This window comes from Eumetopias jubatus, unplaced genomic scaffold (genome assembly GCF_037043125.1).
Source record: "Eumetopias jubatus isolate StellerSeaLion01/CBP00866 unplaced genomic scaffold, mEumJub1_p1.0 scaffold_4, whole genome shotgun sequence".
Taxonomy (NCBI): domain Eukaryota; kingdom Metazoa; phylum Chordata; class Mammalia; order Carnivora; family Otariidae; genus Eumetopias; species Eumetopias jubatus.
In genome coordinates, this window is record NW_028274810.1 from 161,470,085 (window position 1) to 161,498,057 (window position 27,973).

Consider the following 27,973-nt stretch of genomic DNA (forward strand, 5'->3'; position numbering starts at 1 on the left):
TTCCACTTTCAGTGGCACCTGTCACTTCTGCTCACATCTCAGTGACCAAAGTGGGTCACACAACCTTACCTAACACCACGTGTCAGGGAAGTATAATCCCGAAAGGAAAGATGTCAGGAATAGTGAGCAGTACTAATGACAAATAAGGGAGAAGACATCATGGTTGTCATTAATGCTGTCGCTGAATCAGTCTGTGGTCTGTGCTGCAGGTGGCCACATTCTCTGTTTGTCCCTCCAGGGTCTTTCTCTACCTTTCTTCTTCTTGCCCAGCCCCAGAGGCTGACTTCTGTGTGTTTCGTCCACTGGGCTCCCTTGCCCTCTGGTTTCTGGTTGGGGATTTGGCCAATGTGAAGCCTTGTGTAGAGATTGAAGGGTGAGAGTAGAAGGATGGTGGGACATTTATTCCCCAATCCCTCCTTGCCAGGCTGTGTTTGTTAGAGGCTGAATTCCTCTCCAGAAGGTCATAACCCCAGGTTGGGCAACCTTCTACAGGTACAACTGTGTCCTGGGTCTTCAGGCTGTGGGTGGAAATGGCTTCTCTCTGTTGGTACCCCCTTGGTGCTTTACCATCCTTAGCTGGTTTCTTTTCATCTGTCCATACCATTCTATTGCGATAGAATCATCATTAATTTCTCTTCATCTACCCATTTATAGTGATGTATCATCGGTTTCTTGCCAGGATCTGGACCAACATGATGATCAGTAAAAACTCAGCAACTCTTGGATCCATATGGTGGGCAGCAAGCTGGCTGAGAGAACTGCTCGATTCCAAGGAAGGCATATTCTCCAGTGCCCCTGTAGATGTGGCCAAGGAGAATGAAGGAACAGGCAGATCTACTTAGAGCCAAGAGCCAAGAACCAAGAACCATGGATGGGAGACCTCCTCCCTGGGTATCAGAATAGAGACAGGCATAAGGAATGTTCCCTCTTTATCCCAAGGGTAGAGGGCCCTCACAGTGTCTCACCAGAATTTCTATTGTCAGTGAATGCTATGTATCTTCTATTATTTCCCTTTAGAACAAGTGTGTTTATTGTGATCATCTTATCCCCATTTCATCATTGTATATTAAATATGTTGGGGAAAATAATTTGTCTTCCCAATTAAGTTGTCTCTGCTCAAGAGGACTCATGTCCACATCTGTCAGAGAGAGTACTGGGCATCATCACCCAGAGACCCTGGACCTTGAACTTGCTGCTATGGTCAAATGGACCTGGGGATTTTATTACAAGGACGGTGTGAGTATGCTTTACATGTGGGAAGGAAAGTGACTGAATGTTTGGTGACCAGTAGGGTGGTAGTCACCGGTGCTGTTCATTAAGTATTCCTGGCTTTCCTCCTTCTGAGCTTATGTTGGGATTGCACTTTCCTGCCTATTTGGAGCGAAATGTGGACATATCGCTTGCTTTGGCCAATGAAATGTGCTGTGTGCCGCTTCTGGGGAGAAGCTTAGGAGAGCCAGTGCACGATTTGCCTGCTTTCACTTTCGCCCTTCTACAGTGACCGGCAGTGTCTCAGAGAAAGGCAGCTCCCTGGCCTTTAGTGCAGAGTGAGGAATGACACGGAGTCCAGAGTGACCCATGCTGGACATGGATCAGGAGTAGGAAATAAGCCTCTGTGATTTACTAGCCTCCCTGAGATTTTGTAGATTTTATCACAGCCTGATCTAGCATCTCCTGGCTAATTTGGAGTGAAGGTAATTCTAGGCAGAGTACAGCATGTGCATAGAGACCAGAAGTTTCTTGTCAGCGTGAATAGTTTGGTGTCCAAGGGGAGTAATGTTCTTGAGAAATGAGGGGGACAGTGAGGCACTTTAATGCCATGCAGAGGAGCGCAGATTTCATTCAGCTCTGGCAGATTGGAGTGAAGGAGACATGATTTTTTTGTAAGAGGCTAATACAACCCAAACCAGGGCAGTGATTATGGTAATAGAAAAGAAGGAAGAAATGAGGGACAGTTCTGAGGTCAAATTGATGCTACCTGATGATCAACTGGAGGTGGGTGGTGGGGACAGTGAGGGATCCAAGATGACCGCAGTAATATGGGGGAGAAGCTTGGGAATCTTATTTTTGCTTTGGGCTGTGTGTTTGCCTTAGGAATTTTCAGCAAATTGTCTGATCAGAAGTCAAGGATCATGGCTTGTTCAGGGCTGGGAACACAAAAGGCGATTATTTGGTTGCTTAAGTTAAGGGTGCCATATCTCCTTCTCATTCTCTCCCTTGGTGGGATGGCCATCAGGACATTTTTGCCTATGTTTTCTCCTCAGAAATGTTGTAAAGGCCGGTGCTTGCCTCCAGAGAAAACAACATTTGTCAACCCTCAGTTGTTCCATATATTTTTGAGTACAGAAGAAACAGGAGAGGAGGGTAAATCTTTAAACCACTGAGATTACGTCAATTTTCTTCCGAGTGCATTTCAAAGTGATATGTGCCATTTAAACATTGTCCTGAGGAAACTAGACTCTGTAGAAAAAATTCTAAGTGGAGTAAGACTAACAATCTGTGGATAATTCACAAAATGACATCATCCCTGCAAAGAGCTCTTAGTTCAACTCTTAACGGGTCAGGAGGAGATGTTTTAAGCCGTACTAAAATAATATGTTGTGTCAGAGATGCAAGACTATTGGTTCCTCGACCTCATCTGTCTCTTAGATGCTTTCTTTCTATTGTTTTATTAACCTGGAAGGTGTAGTTGTTCATTTTTCTTCTTCTTGGATTCCTTTGGGTTCCACTTACACTTTTTTGAGTACGATTGGATCAGTTTCTTTTCACACCCCACCCCAGTGGAACATGCCCTGACTGACACAATATCACCATGGTGGCCATCAGCAAGAATCCACACATCTGTATCAATGCCATTTTGTAGTGGGGTCTCTCAAGTGAGGTTAGTACCACTTGGGAACATGATAGAAATGCACATTCTCAGGCTGCCACACAGACCTCAGGAATCAGAAATTCTGTGGTTGGAGCTCAGCAATCTATTTTTAACAAGCCCTCCAAATGACTCTGAAGTATGCCAAAATTTGGAAACCAGTAGTCTAGGGGAGCTTCAAAGACATAATACATCCTCACTGGTGTGGTAAGATTTGAGGATGGTCTGCTGATGAGCTACTAATAAGGAGAGCATTCACGCTAAGTGGGCCTTGTGAGCTGGAGCAAAATCACTTAGCCTTCTCTGTCTCTCTGTGCCTTAGCTTCTTCACTTTTGGGATTAGGCAGTTGGACTGGTCAGCATTTCCAGTTTAGGGACCCACAAAGTAGTGTGAGAGGTTTGTCAACTAATTCTAATATTTCAGAAAACTTCACAGAAATTTTATGTTTCCCCTCAATATGCTGCAAGGAAAGACCAAAATATCCTACTTGCTAGTTCTGAGCTAAACATAAGCAAGTAAATTGTGAGCTTCTTGTGGTCACTCATTTTCATGTTTCTAGGGCTTAATCACAGGGTCTGGCCCAATGGGAACCCTTCGAATAATGGTATATAAAAAAATTACAAACTAAGTTATGTAAAAAGCAGTGTAAAAATACAGATTATTTTATGCTAATCAGAAGCTGCGATCGACTTCCCAAAGGAAGATAATGGAGCCCATGTTTGTAGGCATGTGTATTGATGGCTGCAATGTTAGATTCCTATAAATAAAGGATATTCAAGATAGGGGGCCAGGTGGCCTTCCCCCCCACCCGCCCAGACTTGGCTTGTTAGTGCTCCTATGGACGATAGCCCAGTTTACTTATTCATAAGTCTGTGGTTTCAATCATTTATGATTTTCTGCTAAACCTGGATGTGGTTCCTTTGGTCCTGGAGGATCCATCTGGGTCACTGACAGGACCCTGCTGTGTCCATGTGTGCAGTGTGCTTCTTGGCAGCGCAGAATTCAGCGGCACGGCAGGGAAATCACATCTCACAGGCTGGCGAAGGTAGTCTGTGGCCACATGGGAGAACGCGAGGTGTGCCAGGAACCTTCCAAGTGCTTTGAAAGGGGGTCTCTTTCTCAGAATGTTCCGTCTGAACCTATGGTTATCTCCTTCGGTCCTGAATGTTTTTTTTTAAAGGGGAACAGATTGAAGACCTCGCCTGCTGTGCTGGCCTGTCAGAGGGAAAGAGAAAAGAGAGGCTGCCGGCTGCCCTAGGAAGGAAGTGAGTCAGCAGGGCACAGGTTTCCTTCAAACTCTAATTATTGTCTCTTTGCTTAGGGGATTGTCTAATCCAATGGCCACCCTTTCAAAATCTGAACTCCAGGGTCAGATACGTGAAGGGGCAAGAGACCAGACCGAATCTTTATTAGTTCACAGAACTCCAATTCTTTATTAATCACAGCTTGCTCACAATGACATACAGGAAAATAGCACTAATGAAGAGTAAATATGCAGGCAGCAACCTTCAGGAGTTGGGATTTGGGGGAGAAACGACTTCAAAACTGCGATAGGTACTTATGGTGGGTGTCTGGTGATTCTTAGTTGGCACAAATGCCCTGCCTAGCCCCCTTAGCTGTATCAGCCCTCACAGATGGAGTAAATTTCATTTTATTTTAATAGGCAGGATTGCCTCACACTGGGGAAGAAAGACCAGCTTGAGTGAAAGTCCGCAGTGTTTTTGATCTTGTTCGTGTGTGTGTTTTAATGCAACAACCAGCTCACAGTTTCCAAGTGGAAAAATACTCAGTAGCATCATGTACTTGTACTATAGGTAAGAGCTTAAAATGAACATCATCAATCATGGCATCCACAAATAAGCCACCTGACACATTAAGTAATTCATTCCATCAAAAGAACTTAAACTAGAGAATTAAGCCCACTTCATGAAGAGCGATTTCACGGCTGCTTGAACCATTTGGATTTGGATCTGTGTTCAGCAGTTTTAAGAGGTTCAACTTTTTGCTTCTACCCAGACTGATCTCAGATCTGTCTTCTCATCCATCCCTTTCTAAAGCCAAAGCACATTTGTAGCACATAATCCAGTAGAAGCAGAAGTAAATGCTATGAATGGTGTTTGTTTGTTTTTTTTTCTCAGCCTGGTTTTGTAGTTTCTAGACAGTTAGTAGATTATGAGTGAACAAATGTGGAGGTTTGCATGGAATCATAATACCTGTAACCTAGGTATGGTCTTAGTCAAGTTCAGAGATTACAAAGCTGTCTAGGTCATTAGGCAATGGTGGGTTTCTAGCACCATGGACTGTCTACTGACCTCATTTTTCTGTTGGAATGAAAAGGGCAGGGAATGGAGTTCAACATGAGGGCTTCAAAAAGAACAGACCTAGCAAATTCATTTGAGTGGAAAGACACAACATCAAAAGCCTGTTACAGGACATGTAAGATTATGAAATAACTTGCATAATGCAATACTTGTATTTTTTAACAAAAATGTAAGTATTTACAAAATAAGATCCAAGGTATTTTTTAAACATCAAGCAAAACATTCTGCAAAGAGACCGCATTGAATTTTTTTTTAATTTTTGATTCTGTTTTTTGTTTTTTATAATGAGTTCTTTTTAAACCATGTCATACATTTCCCATACTGATATCGCATGATCCATTATAATATAGGCAGGGGGATTTACTAACGGTGGGGCGTGCCATACCCTCCATCACTTCAGCCAGAAAGTTCAACCTGGAGCTCCTTGTTCCTGCGCACCTCGGCAGCATGCCTCTCCTGGAAAACACCAAAGGGAGAAGCAACGTCACAGAGCCCGGCTCTCTGCTCCACGGAGACCCAGGAAGGCCTGCCTACTCCTTTACAGGGTACGTGTCTCACTGGAAGTCACCCAGTTGTTTGGTGTCTATCTTTAGGAAATTTTCTCATTTCACGAGACATGACCACAGGAGACCCAGGAAGTATCATATTATGGAGGATCTTATAAGACTTACAGCATCTAAAAAAACCTTAATGCTATATTTGATCAAAACTATGATCGAAAGGTCCTATGATTAAGAGAATTTTGAATATGACGACTACTATCTAAATCCAGGAAGTAGCAATAAAACATCACATTGTTGCTTACCCTGTCATTTTTAATGGTTTCTTTTTTTTCCTCTTCCTGAATATGTTAAGGGCTTTATAATTGCCAGTGGACACTTTGAGAGGATTAATTGCAGGAAGAAGGCTTTTTGTATGTTTCCTAAATGCTTACTCTGTTTGTCAGGGTCTTTCAAAGCTTGAGTCCAAATAACCTTTCCAGCCTTACCCTCTACTCTTCTCCTACATACACATACTTGGTGTTTTTGTATAATGGAGTTGTCTTTTCATGCAATTTTTAATGCTTGAGATTCCTAGTCTTCTGTCTCCATTTGGTCAGGATCATAAACCCACTCTTTAAAGCCTGTAGCAGTTATGTCTTCCTCCACGAAGATTTTCAGGAGATCACAAAATAAAATTAATCTTACTTTCCTTTTGAACACCTGCATAAACCTTTGCTTATGAGTGGCAGCCATTTTATTTTAACTTCTACTATGGGCATTCCTGTTCTTGTCTCATCTTCTATATTAAGTAGAAGCTTATATATAAGCTCACTGAAGGCCAGGACTGTATTTTCTCACTTTTGTTACACTTGCTGGGCATAGCAGAGTGTTCTGCACTAAGCCCGTGATGGGTGAATATTTATTTACATGAGGAACTGAGGCGCTAAGTTTGGTTTGGGAACTGAACTTTCTGTGGAGGAAAGTGAGGGGAAGGGTGGATCAGGTATTTTTCAGTACACAGTTCTATACTGAATGACTATAAACCCCATGTCTTGCATATCATAGGTACTAAATAATTGCTTGTTGAATTGAAATTGTAAAATGCTAAAAATTATTAGTATTATTTCTTTTTCTACTTAGAGTATTATTTATATTGCTATTTTTTTTCCCCTGTAGCTCCAGAAATTTCTTCTGGCTCTATGGATTCCCTTAGTTCAGGGGCAAAGACCGTGGCCAGCTATAAAGTAAATCTTACCATTAAACTCGATTAATCTCAATGAGTCCCTGCTTTCTGTGTTCTTTATAATACTGAGCATTTATTAGGCACTTAATAGGTAAGCACTTCTGCATAAATACACATTTTTACCTGTCAAGTTCCCTGTTCCTCCTCACAACAATCCCACGGTAGAGGCATTATTCTGGTTCCCATTTAACAAATGAAGAAACTGAGGCATGGAAAGCCTACGCCACTTGCCCAAGATCACAGAACTAACAAGCGGCAGAGCTGGGACTCCACCTCCGGGAGCCTGGCTCTACAGCCCACTCTGTTAACCACAACTCCACAACCTCACTGTTAGCAGAAGGAAAAAATTTAATAGTTGTGCGGAAACATGTATCTTTTCAAATGTGGGTGCTGGGAGAAAAAGGCGTATAACATCTTACACTTCCTTCAAAGATAGAATTGGAGTAAGCAGGAAGTTGACTCCAGTGAGTTGAAACACAATTTTATTTAATTGGTTTAAATGAGCTTTTTGTGTATGTTGAAAAGCCGTGACGAGAAGGGGGAAAAGGCTTATATAGGGAAGTCACGTCTGTCCCATTTAGAAATATCACAGAGGAAGGAGCAGAGACACACCTGGCCCTTCCTTCTTTTTGTCCCGCCATCGTGAGGAAAAAGATGCAGCAAAATCTTTCTCATGCAGAAAGAAGCTCATTAGTGAGAGCTGAGCTCGGACAAAAATTGAGAAAAAGCCCAGACCATCAGTATACTAGAGCAAAATAACAGAGACCCAAGCCTAAGGATTGATCTAAACTCAAATTTCTAACAGGGAGCATTATAATTAGCAATCCTGGGCCTCCCTGGAGCACACTTCTTATGAAACTCAAAATTAATTGTAAGGAAATGGGTTCCGCTACAGGAAAGAACAAATAGATCTGTGAGCTGAAGAGAAACATTAAAAAAGGGAAAATAAATAATTTCTGAGTTTCTAGGAGAAACATTGTTTATTTTCAGGTAGTTTAGTAAATATGTTATTTGAAAACTTTGTATTCAAATCCCCAAATATATACCCATAAAATTGTAATTTGACTTTCTATCAGAATGTGGGAGAATCAAAGGGCAGACATGCGGGAGGTTTTCAACATAGTCTTTTTTTTTTTTTTTTTTTTAATCAGGAAACCGCAATTGTTAGAAGTTATTAAGGTAGTTGTGATGCTCATCAAAAAGTCAAGGCTATTCTTTGACAAGATGCATCTCATTATTGAGCTTCCACTATTCGGCGGGTGCTGTCATACCCTTGGTTGAGACAGACTGAAGCAGATCTACATTTACAAAGTTCTCTGAGATTTCCCTCCTTCCTCCCATCAATATAAGGGAAGTGTAATATATCATCTTTTAGCATTGTATGCAACTATCCCCTTGATACGCAAACATGTATGAAAGGAAAAGTTAGGAGAAATTCCAATTCCTTAAGAAAATGTGATTAGAGAGATTTCTGTGCTGGAAGCCAAGAAATATGAGGTCTTCCTTTTTTTTTCTTTACCTTTTAATGTCTCCTTTGCCTCACTAGGTATCAAATACAAACCAGGGATTTGAATTAGATGACCCAGAGTATCAGTTCCATCTATGAAATTCTGTTATATGAGTCTATTTAAATGCAAAACGAGGTCAATCAATATCATCAAGAATTCTTTTGACAAATGACCATGCACTTGCAAAACAAAAGTGGGGTCAGGAGTGAGCTGTGAGTGCCAGGAAGGCACGTTTTCATATATATTAAGATGACAGTGGTCACTGGAGTATAAACTTCCAATGGTACTGCCAAGCCTGCTTACTGAGCATTGTTTGATGATTGACAAAGAATTGCAGCTTTAGCTTAGTATGGATGTTGGGAATCAAAAAGACATGGGTTCAAATCTAAACTCTCTGGTCTACTTAGCTTTGTGATCTTGACCAAATGGCGTAAACTCTCTAAGGACAAAGTCCCTCAGATGTGCAACGAGGACAATAACAGTATCTCCTTTCAGGGTTGTTGTTTGGATTACATGCAACAGTACACGCAAAATGGCTGGCCTACAGGGACCAATCGGTAACAGCTAGTTTTAACTCCTCTTTTCCTTTCATTATTCATTCATCTGATATGTTCAATAGTAAATACTTACATAAATGGCACTTGTGAATAAGAATGAACCCCCCCAAAGAAACAAAGTCAGATGAGAAGAATAAAAATTGACCACAGATGAAAACTAATGATGGCCGAAATCTTGATCTAAAGCATTATGTAGCATCAAAATCATCCTTTAGGAAAAGAATCACAGAATCTTATTCCCTCAAACTATTTTTATTATTTTAAGCTATATCATATCATGTGATGTGATTGTCACTGAAATAATGGCTATAATGTTTTCACTTCAACTTTTCTCTATTGTTAGAGGTGAAATTATCAGTTATACTAAAACAACTCTTATTTCTTAAGTACTGTCCTTTGTGGTTGGCTAGGCAAAGTAGCTGTCAAGGCATCTCCTTTTTTTGTTTCTCTCACTCCTGAACACCATGGAAAATTCCTTTGGTCTCTGCCACAATATTATGATCTGGGCAGTCTTGGCAGTAGCTAGTGAGTGGTGGGATTGTGGTATAAAAGCAAGAGGATGTGACACCATTTGAACTAAGTGGAGAATTCAACAAGCTTCAGTGGAAGTCCTTTCAATTGACCTGCTAGGTAAACCAACATTCTCCATCCCCTCCATCATCCTGCTATCTCCTAAATGTTGGGTTGCCTGTGAGGCTGGGAGGCTCTTCCCTATTATTTCCACATACTTTTCCTCTCACTGGTTGAGTTATATGCTTGCTTGCAGTCATTGATATTTCCAGTCTGTTCCACTAGCTAGTTGAAAATTTAATTATATGATTCAGTTAAATATTACAGTAATAGAAAATTGTGAGGGTGGAGGGTAAGCTTTGGAAATACTCGAGAAAGGGAATTATGATCAGATATTGGATCGACTATAAAAGCGAGGCGAAATTGTAAAAAAAGAAAAGTTGTATAGATGCTATATATCCATATTATTTTGCAGATGTCTTTAGTCCTCACCCAATTTTAAAGAAATTGAAACTGTAAGACATGGCTAATGGGGCATAGGTGGAAAATGGGGGGGTGGGGAAAGGACATGGGACCCCTATTAACTGATCCACTTCTCACAAAGGTCCTGGCCTACATCGAAAGATTGGTGATTGGCTGGACATTTAAATGTTTGATGTTAAACTTATGTGTTTAATGAATGTATGTATTATTGTTAAAATGATTATACCCGCTTTAACCGATCTTTCAAAATTACCCACTACAGATCCTGTTCGGGTCTGATGAGCGAGCTGTTGCTACTCAGGGTTCCTGGTGGGCCAGGCAGCGAATTTTCTGCAGGATGCTGTCGAGCGTTAGGGGAGGAAGGACATGTTAGGGGAGGCAGAAAGTGTCTCTTTAATCCTTTCTGTGTGGCAGGAATAGGGGCTTTTCTGTCTCCATCTCCGTCTCTGTCTCTGTGTCTCTTTCTATTATTCTATTCCAAGAATAAGAACATTTTAAACCTCACCAGAGTGTCACTCATAAACCACAGACTACACTTTTGAGTCCTGGGGATGACTATTTATGTCACTCAATTTGAGGACTGTTGGGTATGTGTAATTTCGATTTGAGTGACATAAACAGATCAGCCTAGTGTAGCTCTTTGTGGCATAGCCACTCCTTCTTCTACACCTTTCTCCACATTTGATTCCTTTCTATATAATAAGCTGGAGTGTTGAGGTGAGGTGTTATGAAAACAGAAATTGAAAAAAAAAAGTGTAAAATTCTTTTCTGAAGGAAAAAACAGTTTTATGGAATTAAAAGATTAAAAGATTAAAAAATATTTAAATATAATTTATGACAACATAACAAAGCATATTTAAGAAGTCTTTAGCTCAGCAGTTCTCAACTCCTGCTAAATATTAGCGCCGACTGGCAAATTTTAAAAGTAATACTGAACTCAGGGTCCCATCCTGGACAATTACATTGAAATCTCTTAGTTTAAAGAGTACTTCAGTGGATTCTAAAGTGCAATTGAGATGGCTTTTGCTTTCGGCTTTCAGTTTTAGCTAAAGACTCTGAGCCTAACATGGCTGGGTTTCAAGAAATTTGTTGGACGTTATCAGTGAATGACACCCAAGAAACCATGGACACCACGGGAAGACATGCTCTGCTCCGATGCTCTGTTCTCTTACTTGAGGGGTGAAGGGCAGGGTCAGGGGAAGGCAGAGTGCTGGCAAAAGCTCACGTGGAATTGTTTCACGTCTCCTGGCTAATTGTTAGGGTCAGTGAGGCCTGTCAAAATGGTGGGAATTTAGTGTGTTAGCCTTGATGTGGATTTATTTTTACTCACATTTTCCCAGTGCCTTTGTATTTACTATCTTTATTGGTTCATATGATATGTTGACTTATTCTCTAATTTTTGCTGCTAGGTTATTTTTGCTGGGTTTTATATTGCCTGCATGGGGAAAGAGATGGTTAATAAATGCTCTTTGATATTACACCCCCTTCCAGGTTTCTAAGTACACAGTCAGTACTCCATAAATACTCATTGAATGGCTAACTCGTTAATAGGTCTCATTTTCAGTGGTAATCATCTTTTGATGCATCAGATTCCAAAACAGGTTATGTATGTTAGCAGTTTCATGCATTTTCAGCATTACTATTGTTACTGATTCTCTTTTTAATTTTAATCTCATTGCAGTAATTTCATTCAAACAAAAGGCTAGATATTGGTAATAATAAAAAACTTACTTTGTCTTATTTTAGGAAAAAGAACACATATTTAAAATATATCAGAAAGAAGTAAATTTGGTATTCCATAAGGAATACTCCACTTTATGGAGAAGATAATAGATCTTGGCTAACCCTGGCCAAAGATCTCATTAGATTTGAAAAGCATCTCTGCGGCTATGAAATACCAGGGGAAGTGTGGCCTTAAAAATGATCTGCGCTGTATCATTCAGCATGGGATAGAACACTGTCAGCTGAGATTTAAATCAGAATAGGCTATAAACCCCTAGTTCTCAAACCTGGCTGAATACTGGAGTCATCTGGAGAGTCTTAAAAAAATATAGATGCCTGGGTCCCACCCCTGGAGATTCTGCGGCTTCATATCAGGAATGTTAAGCTGTCCACAGGTTAATTATTTCCAGGACAAATTGCAAGTCTGTATGCATGTGTGTGTGAAAAGGGGTAGAGACTAAATCTGGGTGAGAATGGGGAAGAGTGCAAAAAGGTGCTGGGCAGGGAGTGAGTGAAGAGAAACACACCGAGAAAAAGAAACTGCCTATTAAAATCGAACACTTCTGGAAATACTAGTTAAAACATGGAAGTTTCATGTACCATTTTATAATTGAAATCAAGAGGGACATGCTGCATATTTGTATATGTGTAATTTCAAAGAACAATCATGGTCTTGGTTGTTGATGATATAAATCTTGCACTGGATACTAAGGTCTAATGGAAAATCCTGGAATATGACCAGCATGTCCCATCCCTAGCAACTCCACTTGATTTTTTTTTTCCTTTCTTTCTTTCTTTTTTTTAGGGTCTAGGATATGAGAGAGTTGACTCGTAATTATTCAGAGCAGAATACATGGTGGTCTTTTGCTGTCCATGGTACCAGCTTTAGTCAGCAAGAATCTCCTTGGTTGTGCATAAACGTGTGAATGGAGGATAAATGGAGGCAGACCAAATGGCTCAAGGTGAAGGGCATAAATTTTACCCAGTAGAACTTTGCTCTCCTGCATCTCAGCAAAGTACTTGCTATGGTACCACCATGTGTAACATGCAGAGAGCCGAAGTGCCCCTTCAAATTCTGACCTGATGCACTTAGGTGAAGCACAATGACATTGTTCTGAGAGTGTTGGAAGCACTAGCTTAGATAAGTAAATTAAATTTTTTTTTTAAAGATTTTATTTATTTATTTGAGAGAGAGAGAATGAGAGACAGAGAGTACGAGAGGGAAGAGGGTCAGAGGGAGAAGCAGACTCCCTGCTGAGCAGGGAGCCCGATGCGGGACTCGATCCCGGGACTCCAGGATCATGACCTGAGCCGAAGGCAGTGGCTTAAGCAACAGAGCCACCCAGGCGCCCATAAGTAAATTAAATTTTAACTTTAAGGTTCTGACCAAGGCATTCAGTGGCTCTCCGTTCCTGCCCAGGTCACCTAGTACTTTATACACCTCAGAGAGCATCAGTGTCCTCCTGCTGTGTCAGCCCACACACGCTTCCCCAGCAATGCTTTCAAAAATTCCTCAAGAGCACAGATGCCCACCAAAATCTCCATGGAATTAAATGTATATATTTTTAGGTTTTATGCCTGATTTCTTTTGGTTCTGGACTGATATTTGTAATCAGAGAATGGGAGTGAAAACAGTCATCAGAATAGATGAGAACATCAGAATAGGGTTGCCTGATTCTTAGGTGAGATGGGCCAATTCTAGTAGACGACATGAGTTTTCCTAAGAAATACTCAGAAAACAGGAGGCTGATCTTGTCTAGATCTTAATGCTCTGATGACAGGGGGAGTCCTACTTTTCTCTCCAGTGCCGACATGTCATAGCACTCAGTACTGGTGCTGGGGACAACTGCTCAAGAAAGGACTGAGGTATTGTTTCTCAAAAAATCATATTTCTCAATGCTTCATCCAATTTCTGGAGATGGAAAAGCTAAACTATTTATAGCTATACATTTTCAAAGGAAAGTTTTCTGGGTGGTGGTGGTGGATAGATAGCAACTGAGCCCGCATAAAGGAGAGAACACTTTCCAGAGAATCTCCAGCACTGCTCAGCCTGATGGAAGGGTTGGTGAGAAGAAAGGCACCAGGATATGAGAACTTGGGGAAATGAACATCCCTTACTAGCTCCCCTTTGCTTTGGTTTCATGAAATGTTATTATACCCTAGTTTTCCATGTAGATTTTCCTACATGGAGAGTATGGGCTTCTCATTTTTTTATAGATATTCTGTCATTTTCTGACAAATGTATTTTTCCAAATTACTATTTATATATTTAGCATTACATTTTAGTGAAGTAAATATTGAATTTATTATTTTATTATATATTATTGTTACTTATTAATTATTATTTATGTGGCATATTTCATGTTTCCAGTTTAGTATTTTTCTAATAGACTGGTTCTTCAAGTTTGTACAGAAGTCTTTTCTATACTTGAGAAGCATGGATCAGCCTCCCTGAATTCATTCACCGCTAAAAAAATCTGACACAGTTCTAGCTTCAATGTTGGATTCCTATTCCTCTACCACGGTGCAGTGCCCATGAAGTCAGTGCTACCATGGGAGAACCTGCCCAAGGGGTTGGCTGTCTCTGCACTTGAAGCAAGTTTTGACTAAGTCTCTGGTGCCGGGGCATTTGAGAGCTCACCCAGCTGTGTTGCATATGAACACATGCTTATTATGCCCAGAACTTTGCCGGGATTACCTTTTCCTGCAGACGTTCAATAATAGCAGCTAGATTAGCCTCACGGTTTTCTTTAATTTGTTCCATTTTCAGGATCAGCTTTTCCTCCGCCATTTTGCTGAAGTTGTTGTTCTCCTCCAAAGCCTTCTGAAGGACTTCTCGCTCATGTTCCCTCTTCTCTGCCAATTGTTTCAGCACCTGGGCCTCCTGAGACTGCGGAAGAAAAACATATCCATCTTATAGTCACCCACATGCAAACCTGGCAGAACAATGGTCCACTGATTCGAGAGTGTTCTTTTCAGATGAACACTACTTCTAGCCTTGAGCACTGTTACCATTCAGTACTCATCAGCATGGCTTAGAGTTATCTATAGAATGTGGTTAGCTGAAATTTCAGCTGTGAGTTTTCTGGATGCACTGTCTTAGAAGAAGCATTTAACGCCGACTGAGGAGTTTTTGTTTTTTAGAATAAGAGGGGAGGGCAGTGGGGGGATAGGTTAACCTAGTGATGGGTATTAAAGAGGGCACCTACTGAATGGAGCACTGGGTCTTATACACAAACAATGAATCATGGAACACTACATCAAACACTAATGATGTAATGTATGGTGAGTAACATAACCTAATAAAATTTAAAGAAAAAGAATAAGTTGCTGCTAAGCATTTATGTAACCGGGGATGCTGCAATTAATCACTGGATAGCAGCATCCATCGAAGCCTAAGGAAAATACAGGAAGATTGGGGCAAGTTCTAGTCTTTTCCCTGCCCCACTTTTTGATCAGCTATAGGCTGAGTCCTGCAGTAAGCTTTTCAACTCCAGCCAATCAAATCGCCAAATTCATTTTCTCATTTTATTACACCAACATTCCAACCACCCCCCCACCTCCAATCTGCCTGTTTTTCTTTCATTAGCCAAATTCTCTTTGGATACTTGCGAACGGTGCAAAGTTAATGTCCACTTGGCCACAGAAAATATAAAGCTCTTGTTCTGGCCTCCTCTTGAGCATGCTGAGGTCACCTGGGTAATCTTTGAAACCCTGTGGTCCTTAGTGATTAGAGCAGAAACATCAGAGCCAGATACACCCCACCCAACATCCCTCCACATTTTGTGCACTGTAATCCTCCTGCAGCATCAGGAGGCTGTTCAACTCTATACAGTGTAGGTTAACAATCACTGAGGTGCTTGATAAAAATGCAGAGGCCTGGTATCTACCCCCTCCCCTAATTCTGATTCTGTGGTTCTTTCCTAAGATCCAGGAATCTGTATTTTTGATAAGCTTCCCCAGTGATTCTCATGCAGGCCATTCACAGAATACCTTCTGGAAAATGCACTGGCATGGTCTATGGCCTGTGTTGGTGATTTAGATGTGCTATTTAACTTGATTTTTTCCTCCATAAGATGCAGCTAAAAGAAGTCTTACTCAATACTGAGCTATCCAGGTTTTTTTTTTTTTAAGATTTTATTTATTCATTTGAGAGAGAGAGAAAGAGAGAGAGAGCACGAGAGGGGGGAGGGTCAGAGGAAGAAGCAGGCTCCCCACTGAGCAGGGAGCCCGATGCGGGACCGATCCTGGGACTCCAGGATCATGACCTGAGCCGAAGGCAGTTGCTTAACCAACTGAGCCGCCCAGGTGCCCTGAGCTATCCAGGTTTAAGACTAAATTATTGCACACTCATTGTTCCTGGGTAATGCCTAGCACTGGCTGGTGCTCTGAGGTGAGCCTTCACAGGAGTAATTGTAAATGGCACATCAGAAAAAATATTTCATAGCTTGTCAAATATTGATTACTATTAAAAGCATTAATAGGAAACCATTTTAGGTAACAGTGGTCACGGGGCCTTACAGGAGAGATCTTGGTACGTAAACACTGTGAAGTTTGACAGGGGAAGAAACTTCTCTTCAGGTACAGTTCTACAGGAATGGTAAAATCAGGCAGCCTTAAGACTCTTTGCTGATGTGTTTATTCTGAAGTTCATCAGGAAGGGGTCTAGTGACTCACTGGAGATTAGAACATTCTGGGAACTAGCCCTATGTCTTCTTTTAACCCCCAAACGGTTTCACTGACATCTTCAGTAGACTCATCACATTCTTGCTTTGTTGTAGTTTACAAATAACCCAGTATAAAAAATAACGAGAAAGTGTTAGCACAGAATAAATTCAAAATCAAATGGAGCCTTTTGGGAAGAAACACGAAAAAATATTTTCTAGCTGGTTCGTCCTCCTGCCTCTAGGTGGGACTATAGGTAAAGCATCCTACATTGATTTTGCTTCTTTACTGCTACCAGGACTACTGAATTGTGACAGAGACACACTAACTACAGATGTGTGTGTTTGTGTGTGTGTGTGTAAAGTTTCTCTCTGACGGACTCCAGGGCAAGGGATCATGTGCTTGCCGTTCTTCACTGTATCAGCTCACAGAGACAGTTACCAGAGAGTTATCAAGGGGCAACTGAGTAACTTCTAATTTTCAGGTGCTCAAATTTACTCTGGCACTTTTAAAACTGTGTTCTAACTTACAGTTTGTATTTGCATTCTTAATTTTCTTTTGTGAAAGACCTAAAGACAGTCAGGAGACGTCAGGGGAATAGAATTGAGAAGGGAAGCCCTGGGGATTCAAAGGACAATATCGCAGCCCATACCTTTTCAAATGCCTTGCCTTGGTGGCGCACATGTGGTCTGCGTGAACAAACACTCCCACAGGCCCCGTCGTCAGTGACGGAGGGCGGCCTTACTGGGTGGAGTGTTTGGCTCCGTTTGAGCTGCCTCAGTTAATGGCGTTAGTACTTTGGCAGCCACTGGAGCTAAATGAGACTACCCAGCATCGATGTCAAGTGTATTTCTTTAGCACAATTAATGGGGTGAAACAGAAAACAGAAGGCAGTCCAGAGCATTCTTATGTGAGGCCACTGCTAAATGACGAAGACCCGCCAAACCGGGCCACTTCAGGCCTGCTCCTTCCTGTAGTTTCTTTTCTTATACAGAGGGAAGGTTATATTCACCATTGCCTCGACTAACCCATTTTTAGGATCTAATGATTACCTGTGTTTCAAATATTTAAAGCTCACATCCATTAAAAAAAAATATGACATGAAGTTGATTACGGAAAGAATTCCACACTGAGAAAATATTTAATGATGGCGCCCTCTTTTGGCTTCTCCTCACAAGTACTCAACTCTTAAACACATTCTTCCGCAGAGCTAATAGTCTTGGGGCCTTTACCTCAGTTCCTAAGGTCTCCATAATTCCACTGCTGAGACAGTCATACTCCTTTTTCTTTCTTTTGCCCCTTAGCACCAGATATCATTGCCTACAACTTCTCTGACTTTATTCTTGGGAAGACATTGATTCTCTCATATATACACCTTAATCTCCCAAGGGCACCTGGGGGCTCAGTTGGTTAAGCCTCCAACTCTTGGTTTTGGCTCAGGTCGTGATCTCAGGGTGGGGAGATGAGCCCCTCATCAGGCTCCAGGCTTAGTGGGGAATCTGCTTGAGATTCTCTTCCCTCTCCCTCTCCCGCTTGTGCTCTCTCTTTCTCTCTCAAATAAATAAATCAATCTTAAAAAAAAACTATACCTTAATCTCCCAGTCACAGCCTCAAGGAAGAAAACTGGTTATGATTCTAATATTTCTATCAGTGAGCAAATAAAGCTCACTTTAGTTTAGAAAACTGCCCAAAAAATAAGGTGCGTGTGAGGATAGAATAAAAATATGTGCTAGACAAACGTGGAAATATTTCCCTTCACTTTGGCAGAAGTAAAGTTCTCACTGCATGGTGGAAGAGGTGTTTTTATTTTATTCCTTGCTTGGGCGGATTAGCAGAAAAGAAGCCCGACTGGGAGGCTTGAAAGGTAGGATTTGCTAAAAGTTGTTAAAAATAAATTGTTTAAGGGAAAAGGATCTGACCATGGAGGACCATCTCTGAATAGCATGTACCTCATATAGAAGATCACTGTCACACTGAAATGGAAAATTAGGGCATGATAATCATCAGCTGATATAATGCAAATGTCAAGGCAAACTATTTATAGAACCGAGACATCCAGCAGGACATTCTGGAAGATCAGGGAACGTTCTCCACCTTGCTACTGTAATAACGGAGGCAGAGAACTGGTGAAAACCTTTTCTAGGCATAAACCTCCCCACAATGAACTCAGTATCACTGAAATGATTACATGAGACGTACATGAAGGGAAAAATAATGAGACAGAGAGAGGAGTTATTGTACATTTAGGAACACTTTAACATTTTCCAAAGAGGTTCATTACCATTCCTTGTATCAGAGTATGAATTTAATTACTATACAAATGATATGGAAGATAAATTTGAGTTAAGTGGTTTATAAAACTCACTTTATTTTATGTACACATAAAAGATTTAGGACTATATTTTAGACAGTGCTAGTGTCCCACTTACTTCGGAAGTGAACACACTTCTAGCCCTTTATTTTATGTCTCCTTTCATCATTTGGATATATTACTTGCCACTAACTAGATCTCCTAGCATCTGAGTGTCTTTACAGTGTTAAGTTAGAGGATGTGTCTCTAATTTTTGGCTTTACTGTTAACAATGAAAAAAACATTAGTAACCCAGTTGGAATACAAATAATGTGTTGTTAAGATATGATAATTGAATATAATTGTGTAAAACAAAAGGGTGCCATATTCACTTTGTGTTGAAGAGTGAGAAGCATAATAAAAACTTAAAAATGATTAAAACCCAAAGACCTTTAGAGTGAGCTCTTCTGCTAAAGCCTGTACTGAGTTTACCGTAGTGAACTCCCAGAACTACGGCGGGGGGTGCTCTTCACTGAGGGGACGACACACATGAGGGTTCTGTGGACCAGGTGTCAAATTCTCCACGGAGCAGATGCTTCCCGAATGTTGAATTACAAGTAATCTAGCACTTTAGCTCATAATCCATTGCTGTACAAACCACCCCTCTCTTTTCCTGGACGCAACTTTAATTGCCATCTATGAGGTGCCAACAAACAGAAGAGGTAAGTCTATCAAGTTTGGTGACTCATGGTCCACTTTATTCTATTTTGTTAAAAATGAGCAATGCATCTTTCTTTCAGAGATTCGGGGACTTTGGAGTTGATAGGTGCCACTATTGTCAGTATGGGTATCTCACTGAACTGGTTTGAGTAGTGCTCTTTTTAATTCAATCTATTTGAGGGTGAGATTTTATCCATCTCATTAGAATTCTTATATTTTCATCATTTTTTCCTAATACTAATTTTTTTTCAGGCCACTGGTAGCTGGGCAGACCTATTTATATACCCACTACCCATCAAACTGTTTCTCCTTCTTCATAACTTGATAAATAAATTTTATAATATTTGAAAATATTTATGAAATGCATGGTAACATTTCAGTATCTTTGTTAATAAGAAACTTCTTTTCTTTATAAAATTGTGAATTTTTGAAATCAGAGAGGGACACAAACCATAAGAGACTCTTACCTATAGGAAACAAACTGAGGGGTGCTGGAGGGGAGGGGGATGAGGTAACAGGCTGATGGACATCAAGGAGGGCACTCGATGTAATGAGCACTGGGTGTTATATGCAACTGATGAATCCCTGAACTCTACCTCTGAAACTAATCATATACTATATGTTTAATTGAATTTAAATAAAATAAAATTTAAAAAATTGTGAGTTTGCTGGACTATATAGTCTCTATGGACAGGAACCAGATGTGTTTTTGCATAATAATAGCAAATTGTCCCACAGTGCTTGTCATGTGTCTTCATGTAGGATAGGTCTTCTGGTTCTCACATTAACTCCACAACAGAGGTCCTATTATTAGTCTCATTTTACAGATGGGTAAAATAAGACATAGACAGGTTAGTGACTTGTCCAAGGTCACACGGCTATTATGTGGTAGAACCATACTTTGATTGCAGGTATTGTCTTAAACATACGTTCTTACCCATTGTGCTTTTTAAAGATTCTCTTCAACACTATGGTTGGCTTATGATGGCCATCTAATTTGTTGCCCAAACTGGGGCACTTATGAGATTGAAATGATAATACTGATATCAGAAAAAAACAGGACTAAGCTGGAGTTGTGCTGGGCCAACTGGGATATGGTCAGCTTCGCTCTGATGTTTCTTGTTAAACGTTTGTTGAATGAATAAATGGCTGGCTGGCTGAAAGGATGGATGACTGAAGTGTTTCACCCAGGTGGGTCAGTTGCAGTATGGAAACTTTGATTTCAAAATATGAGCTTCAAGCTGACCTCCTGAGATAATTCTTATGGAGGCGAATGCTGATTCCCAGAGATAATCAAAGAGAGGAGGAAAAGCAGGAAAAAGGCTTATTTCTTGTGTAACCAATTTCTTCTCTGAACCAATCAATGGGGCATTAATTCTGGTTCAAAGGAGCCTGAGGGAGGATTGTCCAACCTAGTAACCAGATGGCCTGCGCTGCAATAGTGTCAGCAGATGGTGTGAGGAATTGGGGACACTGCCAAAACATTTATCTCAAAGTGAGTTTGAGCCCATGTGGACATGACTCTATGGCAGCCCTCGAGCTGTCAATCCAGAAGGCCTCTGCAACATAGCCCAGGTCATTGGTTCCCAGATGTGGTCCCTAAACTCCCTAAACTCCCGGAAGCAGGCCTTTTGATGATACCAATGGAGGGGAAAGGGGCTCATAGCTTTCTTTATGTTTTAGAAGTCCTATCAGAAATCATATTTCACCTTTATGTCTATGCCTATTTTTATATTCACACTGAGTTAGAATTAAGTCAATCTAGTGAGAAAATGCTTATTTTTTATGATAATCAAAAATATTGACAGTTATAGATTCCTTTGATTATAACCATGGCAAAAGGAATTTATTAATACTATTATATTAATTTACTAATATTATTATATTAATTTTATACTACTATTAATAGTTTGTTTGATAGGCAGAATCTTTAAAAACTTGTAACTATGAGAAAGGAAATGGACCCAGGGCAAAATGTTGCTGACCCCTGGGCTAGGTTGGACATCTGTTTATTTTTGAAAGCCTTTGGTGACTTTTTTCTGTTTTCTGTAATACAGTTTGAGGACCTAACCTGGGATTCAAGGCCCTTCACAATCTCATCTCACTAGTCTCCAACTCCCAAACCAAGTCCACTAGTAACACTGGTCTACCCACTGCTCTGAAAACACACACTATGCATTCTCACCTCTGAGTATCTTTAGTTCAGAACCATTCTCTTAGTCTAGAACACTTTCATGTCTTCTCTAGTTATCTAACACTATTTTTTTTCTAGTCACCCAGCTTTTTTAAGCAGATATTTTTTCTGAAAAGATGCTGCGACTCACATCAAATAGTGAAATTGGTTTTATTTTCCTCAGTGGTCTCCCATTTCAGTTGAAGTCAAAGTCAAAGTCATTAAAATGCTACCTTCTGACCTCAATTCCTACTAGTCCCTCCTTGTTCCTTCTGCTTCATCCACACTGAACTTTGTGTTCTTAAACTGTCCTAGCACACTCCTACCTCAGGGCCTTTGCACTTGCTAATCTCTTTACCCCCAGAGAGAGTTCTACCCCCAGAGAAGAGTTGTAAGGCTTACTACTTTCCTTCGTGCTTTTTTTCCCCCAAATATTCTCATATTTAAGAGGCCTTTTTTGATCACCCTATATGAATAGCGCCTTCCACTCCAGTACTATCAATTACCTTTGCCCCGCTTTATTCAGTGTCATCTGATGTATTATATACTTATTTATTAACTATTTCTTCCCAATTGGAGTAAGGTTGATGAGGCATCTCTATTAGCTAGAACAGTGCCTGTCAAATAGTAGGTTCTTAATATATCTGTTGATCAAGTGCTTTTCCCAGACTAAGAATTCTTTGGATTGTATAATTTATTTAGTGCACTTTCAGAAGATATCCTTTGGAAATGTATTGACTATAATTTTGTTTTAGAATGGGAAGATGAAATAAAAAGTCAAAACAAGTGATATATTGCCACTTTAACATTTGGCTCTAAAAATTATCATTTACTATATGGTGATTAACATAACAATAAAAAATAAAAAAAATAAATAAAAATTATCATTTACTTATTCATTTAAAAATATTTGTAGTACTAACTATTCCTAGGGACTAATAACAAAAGACACAACCCATGCCTTCATGGTGTTTATAATCTAATGGGGGAGAGTATTAGGGCTAAATATATGCTTACTAATTGTGCTAAGAGCTACCAAAAAATAATAATAATAATAATAAACTTGAACACCAGGAGAGAGACCAGCAGGTGAACGTTGGGCCCAGGGAAGTTCCCTCCCCACAGTGAGGACTTGACAAGTTAACACAGAGCTGAGGGAACCAAAGAAGAAAGTGTGAGATTTAGAAGAGCCTACTTCCAGTAGGTCCTAAACGTCACCTGGGTTTGTTTTGATAACGTAAAGATTGAAATCATAGCACAGCAGTTTCTTTTTAACTTTCTGAGTTTCTATATCAATGTAATTCTTAGAAAATATGTAAAAAAATAGTAAAGTTGAACTGAATAATTACCTGGTACCAATTTGAAAAAGTTAGGCCTAAAATTCCTCCATGGTTCACTAAAATCTTTCTGGTCTAATTATTTGTATGTCCAACTCAGTAGCTACTAGCCACCTAGGGCTGTTTCATGTTACTCTTTACTTCTTAAAATGTGACTGCTAGAAAAATTTAAAATACATATGTGGCTCACATTGTATTTCTCTTGGATAGCTCTATTCTATATAGCTGCAGGGATTGCTTTTTTCACGTTGGCAGGGCTAGGAGAATTACCAGTTGAATAGTGTGTGAGCTAAATAGTTATTGTAATTGTTACACTAACGCTAAACCTCTACAGATAAAAATTGTGGATATCTCTCATTCTGCTTGTCTAAATTCCATTTCCCCTTTTTAGATAACAACACCTCAATTTTCTTTTAGGGCTCTACTCCTCCACATTTCTCTGCAGGATTCTTACCTCAATGCCTCTGCAGGTCATGTGACCCAGACTAGGCAATCAAAGTGCCGCATCCCCTCCTCCACAAGGATGGGCTCAGGGTTGGGCGTGTGACCCAGGAGAGGACACTGAGGCTCAATCCCAGGACTTTTGTTAGAACTACTGGGAAAGAAAAGCACTCTTTGTGCTCCAGTGGCTAATTTGTGAGGAAAATAAATTGGGAGCGACTGTTGGAAACTAAACTTTCTTGGTCTTGAAACCAATTAGAGGCAGGAAGAGATCGATGATGATATATAAAGGTTTATCTGACCATACTGCTTGATCTGGATCCAGGTGTTTTTGAAGCTGTAACCTTTCCTAGATATTTTAATCACATACCCACTTTGTGTTTTAGCTAGTTGGATTGATTTTTGGTTATATGCACGTCCTCATTAAGGTAATCATTGACACATACGAACTGGCTAGAGGTTCTTGGAGGAGAATCAACAAGTCTTCTGACAAGCACTAATTAAGTTGGCACAAGCCAATAGAATAAAATCAATTAATGATTTTTTTAAGTTGGTACTTTCTGTTAATCAGTTATATTCTCTTCTAATTAAAACCTTACTACCAGGACATAATCTATATAATGATTTTTGCCTTGAAAATTGTAAGAAGTAATACCAGACATGTGAAGGAATACTGATTTTAAAGGCTTTCAAAGAAGATTTTTCCTGGTGTCATGATGCTGGATGATTATATTTGTAAATGTCTTTTAGCCATGAGGCCAATTTCTAGTTCAATTCAATTGTATAAATGTGTAATTGTTGATGATTTATCATCGTCAGAGTGTAGGAATTTTACCAGAATTTGTAATTAGCTAACTCAGGGAGTTTTATGAGAATACCCAGTTCATTTTGATAATCTCTGGGTTGTTCTTTCCTTTTAACAATATCCTTCAAATTAAATACGTTACCTGGAAACACCAGCAACATTCTGAACCATGATGTTGAATTTTCATCTCTAAGTTTCAATCTCAGCTCAGTCACTGACTTTCTATTCTAAGCAAGTCACAGCATCTCTGTATGACAACCTAGGACCTGTATCTACAAGAGAACTTGAACTGCTTTGAATGCAACACACCCTCACTGTTGTAGTTAGTTACTTATATCTGCTGGTAGCAGGCTTGGTGGACTGTAACTGTTAGTTAATTTAGCTTTACTATAAGAAGAAAGCTATAAATAACAACAACAAAAAAAAACCCTGCTAAACATTTTTTAAGGCAACTTCCTGTACATAGACTTGGGTTAGTAGCTCAGTTTCCTCCTTTTAAAATCCACATCTATGATAACAGTAGTTGATCAAATATAATAAACATACATGTAAAGAAATACTTGTCAGATGCGTGGAGAACCTCACTCTTCAGTGAAAACTGAAATTGTATTTCGTATGTTTTTCTGACATAGGAAGATTTTTCAGCTACAAAGATCAAAACAAAAAGTATTTTCTAGCTCAGAAAATTTAATCTGAGGTCTTCTAATCTTTGAGTTTTTCTCATTATCTGCTATTACATATGTATGTATATATATGTGTGTGTGCATATATGTACACACATTATACACACACATACTCGCACATACACGTGTTTGGCTTTGTCACATTTTGACCGTTAGAGAATTCAGTGAGAAAGACTATCTTTGTTTTCTTTGTAACTATCCAACATAAAGGTGTTGAATGTATTGGCTAACTTTTTATAGGCAATATATTAATAAAATAAAAAATTACTATAAATGCAGAGTTTCATTTCCATTAATACTGTGCATGGAGCATATTCTCAATGACTACATGCTTCTAAAAATACTTTGTGATAAAGTCAGTGGAAAATACAACATAGGAATGAATTACCTAAAAATTATTCCATTTGGGTTGGTCAAGAGCATTTTGGTGGGATGGACTGTAACAATCACATGGTTGGTACAGATATATTCAGACATAACTTTTATCTTTATGTGTAGAGTCCTTGGGATTTCTGAGTGCCCTCCATTTTTAATACCCATGGCTTCTTAGTCATCTAATTGTGAAAAATTAGAGATTTGGCAAAAGAAAAGTGCTCTAAAACAAACAGGGACCAATGGAAAAGAGAGAAAAAAATGCCATCAAGGCTTAGAACTGGGTAGAGGAGGATACTAATAGATTGAGAGGGTCCTGATCTTAGAAGGACTAACTTCAAGGGCAGGAAGTGAGGCCTTGAGGACAGAGGCAAGCTTGGGGCCCTCACCCTGGGGTGAGCAGCATCCGGACAGAGATATTTCAGGGGGAGGATCTGGTGGTCTATTGTTTCAAGGAAAACCATGCACTACACTGGGGATGAGACACAGACCCTGAGAAGGAGGAATCACCAGTCCTGTACCCCTCCCCACCTCCAAACCCTGGAGTTAAGTTACCTAAGGCTCTTTTTCTGGATACGCACAGTGGACTAAGGTGGGGAAATTTTTGTGATAGGGGATGCAAGAGAGGGAGAAGAGCACTAAAGTATTGAAGCTCTTTTAGTGCTCTTTAGTGCAAATCTTTGGTTTTAAGTAGCCTAAAAGTAGCAATTTTTACTTGAACTAGCCTGGCTCCATGTATGTTGAAGACCTACACGTGCTGGGATGTTGCAGGTTCACACGCAGATGTCCCCTGGAACCTCTGCTAGAATATGTGGGGCGTGGAGGGAGGAGAGGGAGGGAGAAAGAAGAGGAAGGAAGGGAAGAGACAGAGAAAAGAGAGAATTTAAAAACCTATGGGAGAAGTTACCTTTCTTCTTTCCTCTGCAGCCTCCAGTTTTTTCTGGATCTCCTCCAGAGACAGGTCTTTCTTCTTAGGAGAAGCTAAAGTTCGTGGGGCTTCTGAGATGGGAGATGGTGGCTTCAGGATCAGCTCAAAAGCCTGGCCAGAAGCACGTTTGTTGATTTGCTTCACTTCCATATCTGAGGAATGAATATTTGAGAATGTCAAGCATACAGAGCAGTGAAGCAGGGGTTTATTTAAATAATTTGAATTCTGGCAGTTGCAAGTAGCCTTGTTATTCTGGCCAATAGGAATAAATGCTGCCTGTGATTATTTGTTCTACATGGTTTTGAACATACAAGACCTCTTTCTTTAGTATCATTACAGATATATTCCAACAGAATAAATATTTACAGTGTTGGGAGATTCCACAATGTCCACCGGGAGTCGAATGATGGCAAGCCTACTTAGGAAAAAAGAGCCGGAATTGATTTTAAATTGAACTTTATTTTCCTTTTGAATAAACATGAGCTTCACATGAAAATAGAGTAGCACAGATTTAGATTTATCTTTTGAAAATTACCATGGCTGGAGGCATTTTTGGGCTAAATGGGGAAGAAAAAAATAACAAAGGTTTATTGGAAATTTGACATGCTCTACCAATTCTTCTAGGAAGCAGTGCACGAGCAATGTTGAATTAATCTATTTAGTTTCTAAAACTCAGCTTATCCATAACTTCCGACTTTCTTTTTCCCTTGTCTTCAATCCCTAAAGCTGTAGAACCAGTCACTGTTTTCCCTGTCTTCCTAATACATTTTGTGTCACCTCGAGTTTAGCCCTTAATCACACTGTGGTCTGCTTGCTGATTATTTGTATATTGCACGTATGTCTCTTGTCGGCTCTAAGTTCCTCCAAGAAGAGGCCTGTTCCGTATTTATCTTTGGAGCCTCTGTGACAACACATAGTAAGATATTAGAATCCCAGAAGCAATGTGGCTGGATTACTAGTCACAGCTGTATCTAGCCGAGGAAGCATCTGTCCGGTTTATCTGTTGACTGAATGAACATACACAAAGTGGGCACTGAGCCTGCATTCTAATGAAAGTTTGGGTTGGAAACTGAAACCCTTTCCCCTGAAAGACATTGCCTTATGAAATGGTTAATTAGCATTTATGACACTTGTGCTGTGTTAGCATAACTTTGGAAGGAAAGAGCCTCTGAGTCCTGGGCTAGCCTTTAAAGGCACAGAAGGGGTTAAGTGCCACAGATGCCTTCAGCTTGTCTTTAATGCATGTCTTTACACATATGGAAAAGAAACATGATAAGCCAACAGTATATAAGCAAAATATACCTCAGCTCTGACTGCTACACATAGAACTCTTTCAAACATTTTAATTACAATGACTGAATTAAGTGAGGATGATATCATTGGCAATGATAGCTACGATTTTTGAGTGCTTACAAGGGGTCAGGCTTGGTGCTAAGCGTTTGACTTGCATTAGACCATTTAAACCCTACAACAACTGTGGGAGGAAGATACTGAGTTAAATAAGCCTCAGAAAATCTAAGTTACTTGCCTGAGGTCATGTGGATAGTGGCAGAGCCAGGAAGAAAAGCAAACTAAGTAGAATGAACTTGGATAAATCCAACGGAAAGGGTTGCACTACAGTGAAGTTCATAGTCATGCCAATTCTTTAGGCTTTTTTTTTTTTTTTTTTTAGTTCTCTTTATCTGGGGCCTTAGTCGTAAGTCACTTTTATCATGGGAACTTGTTAGCTTGTTAACATGCATACTCAAAATATGGGAACTTTATGAAGACTATAATAAGGGGGAAACAGTGATGGTTGTTGATTTTTTCTTTTGAGTTTCCTAAATATAAAGCATTTTCTTGCAAATTACTGTTTGGTCTAAC

The 27,973-nt window shown here is 39.9% G+C and overlaps 1 protein-coding gene across 1 annotated transcript in view; it reads right to left on the reverse strand.

Annotated features, from left to right (window-relative positions):
• Positions 1 to 4,275: 4,275 nt before the first annotated feature.
• Positions 4,276 to 27,973, reverse strand: part of STMN2 (stathmin 2) — a 49,501-nt gene continuing 25,803 nt past the window's right edge. Inside the window, exons 3-5 of the mRNA XM_028112928.2 lie at positions 26,090 to 26,262; positions 14,395 to 14,586; positions 4,276 to 5,647 (exon numbers count right to left, since the gene is read on the reverse strand). Coding sequence (XP_027968729.1) covers positions 5,588 to 5,647; positions 14,395 to 14,586; positions 26,090 to 26,262 — 425 coding nt within the window. The 3' untranslated portion in view covers positions 4,276 to 5,587. The remainder of the gene's footprint in view (positions 5,648 to 14,394; positions 14,587 to 26,089; positions 26,263 to 27,973) is intronic.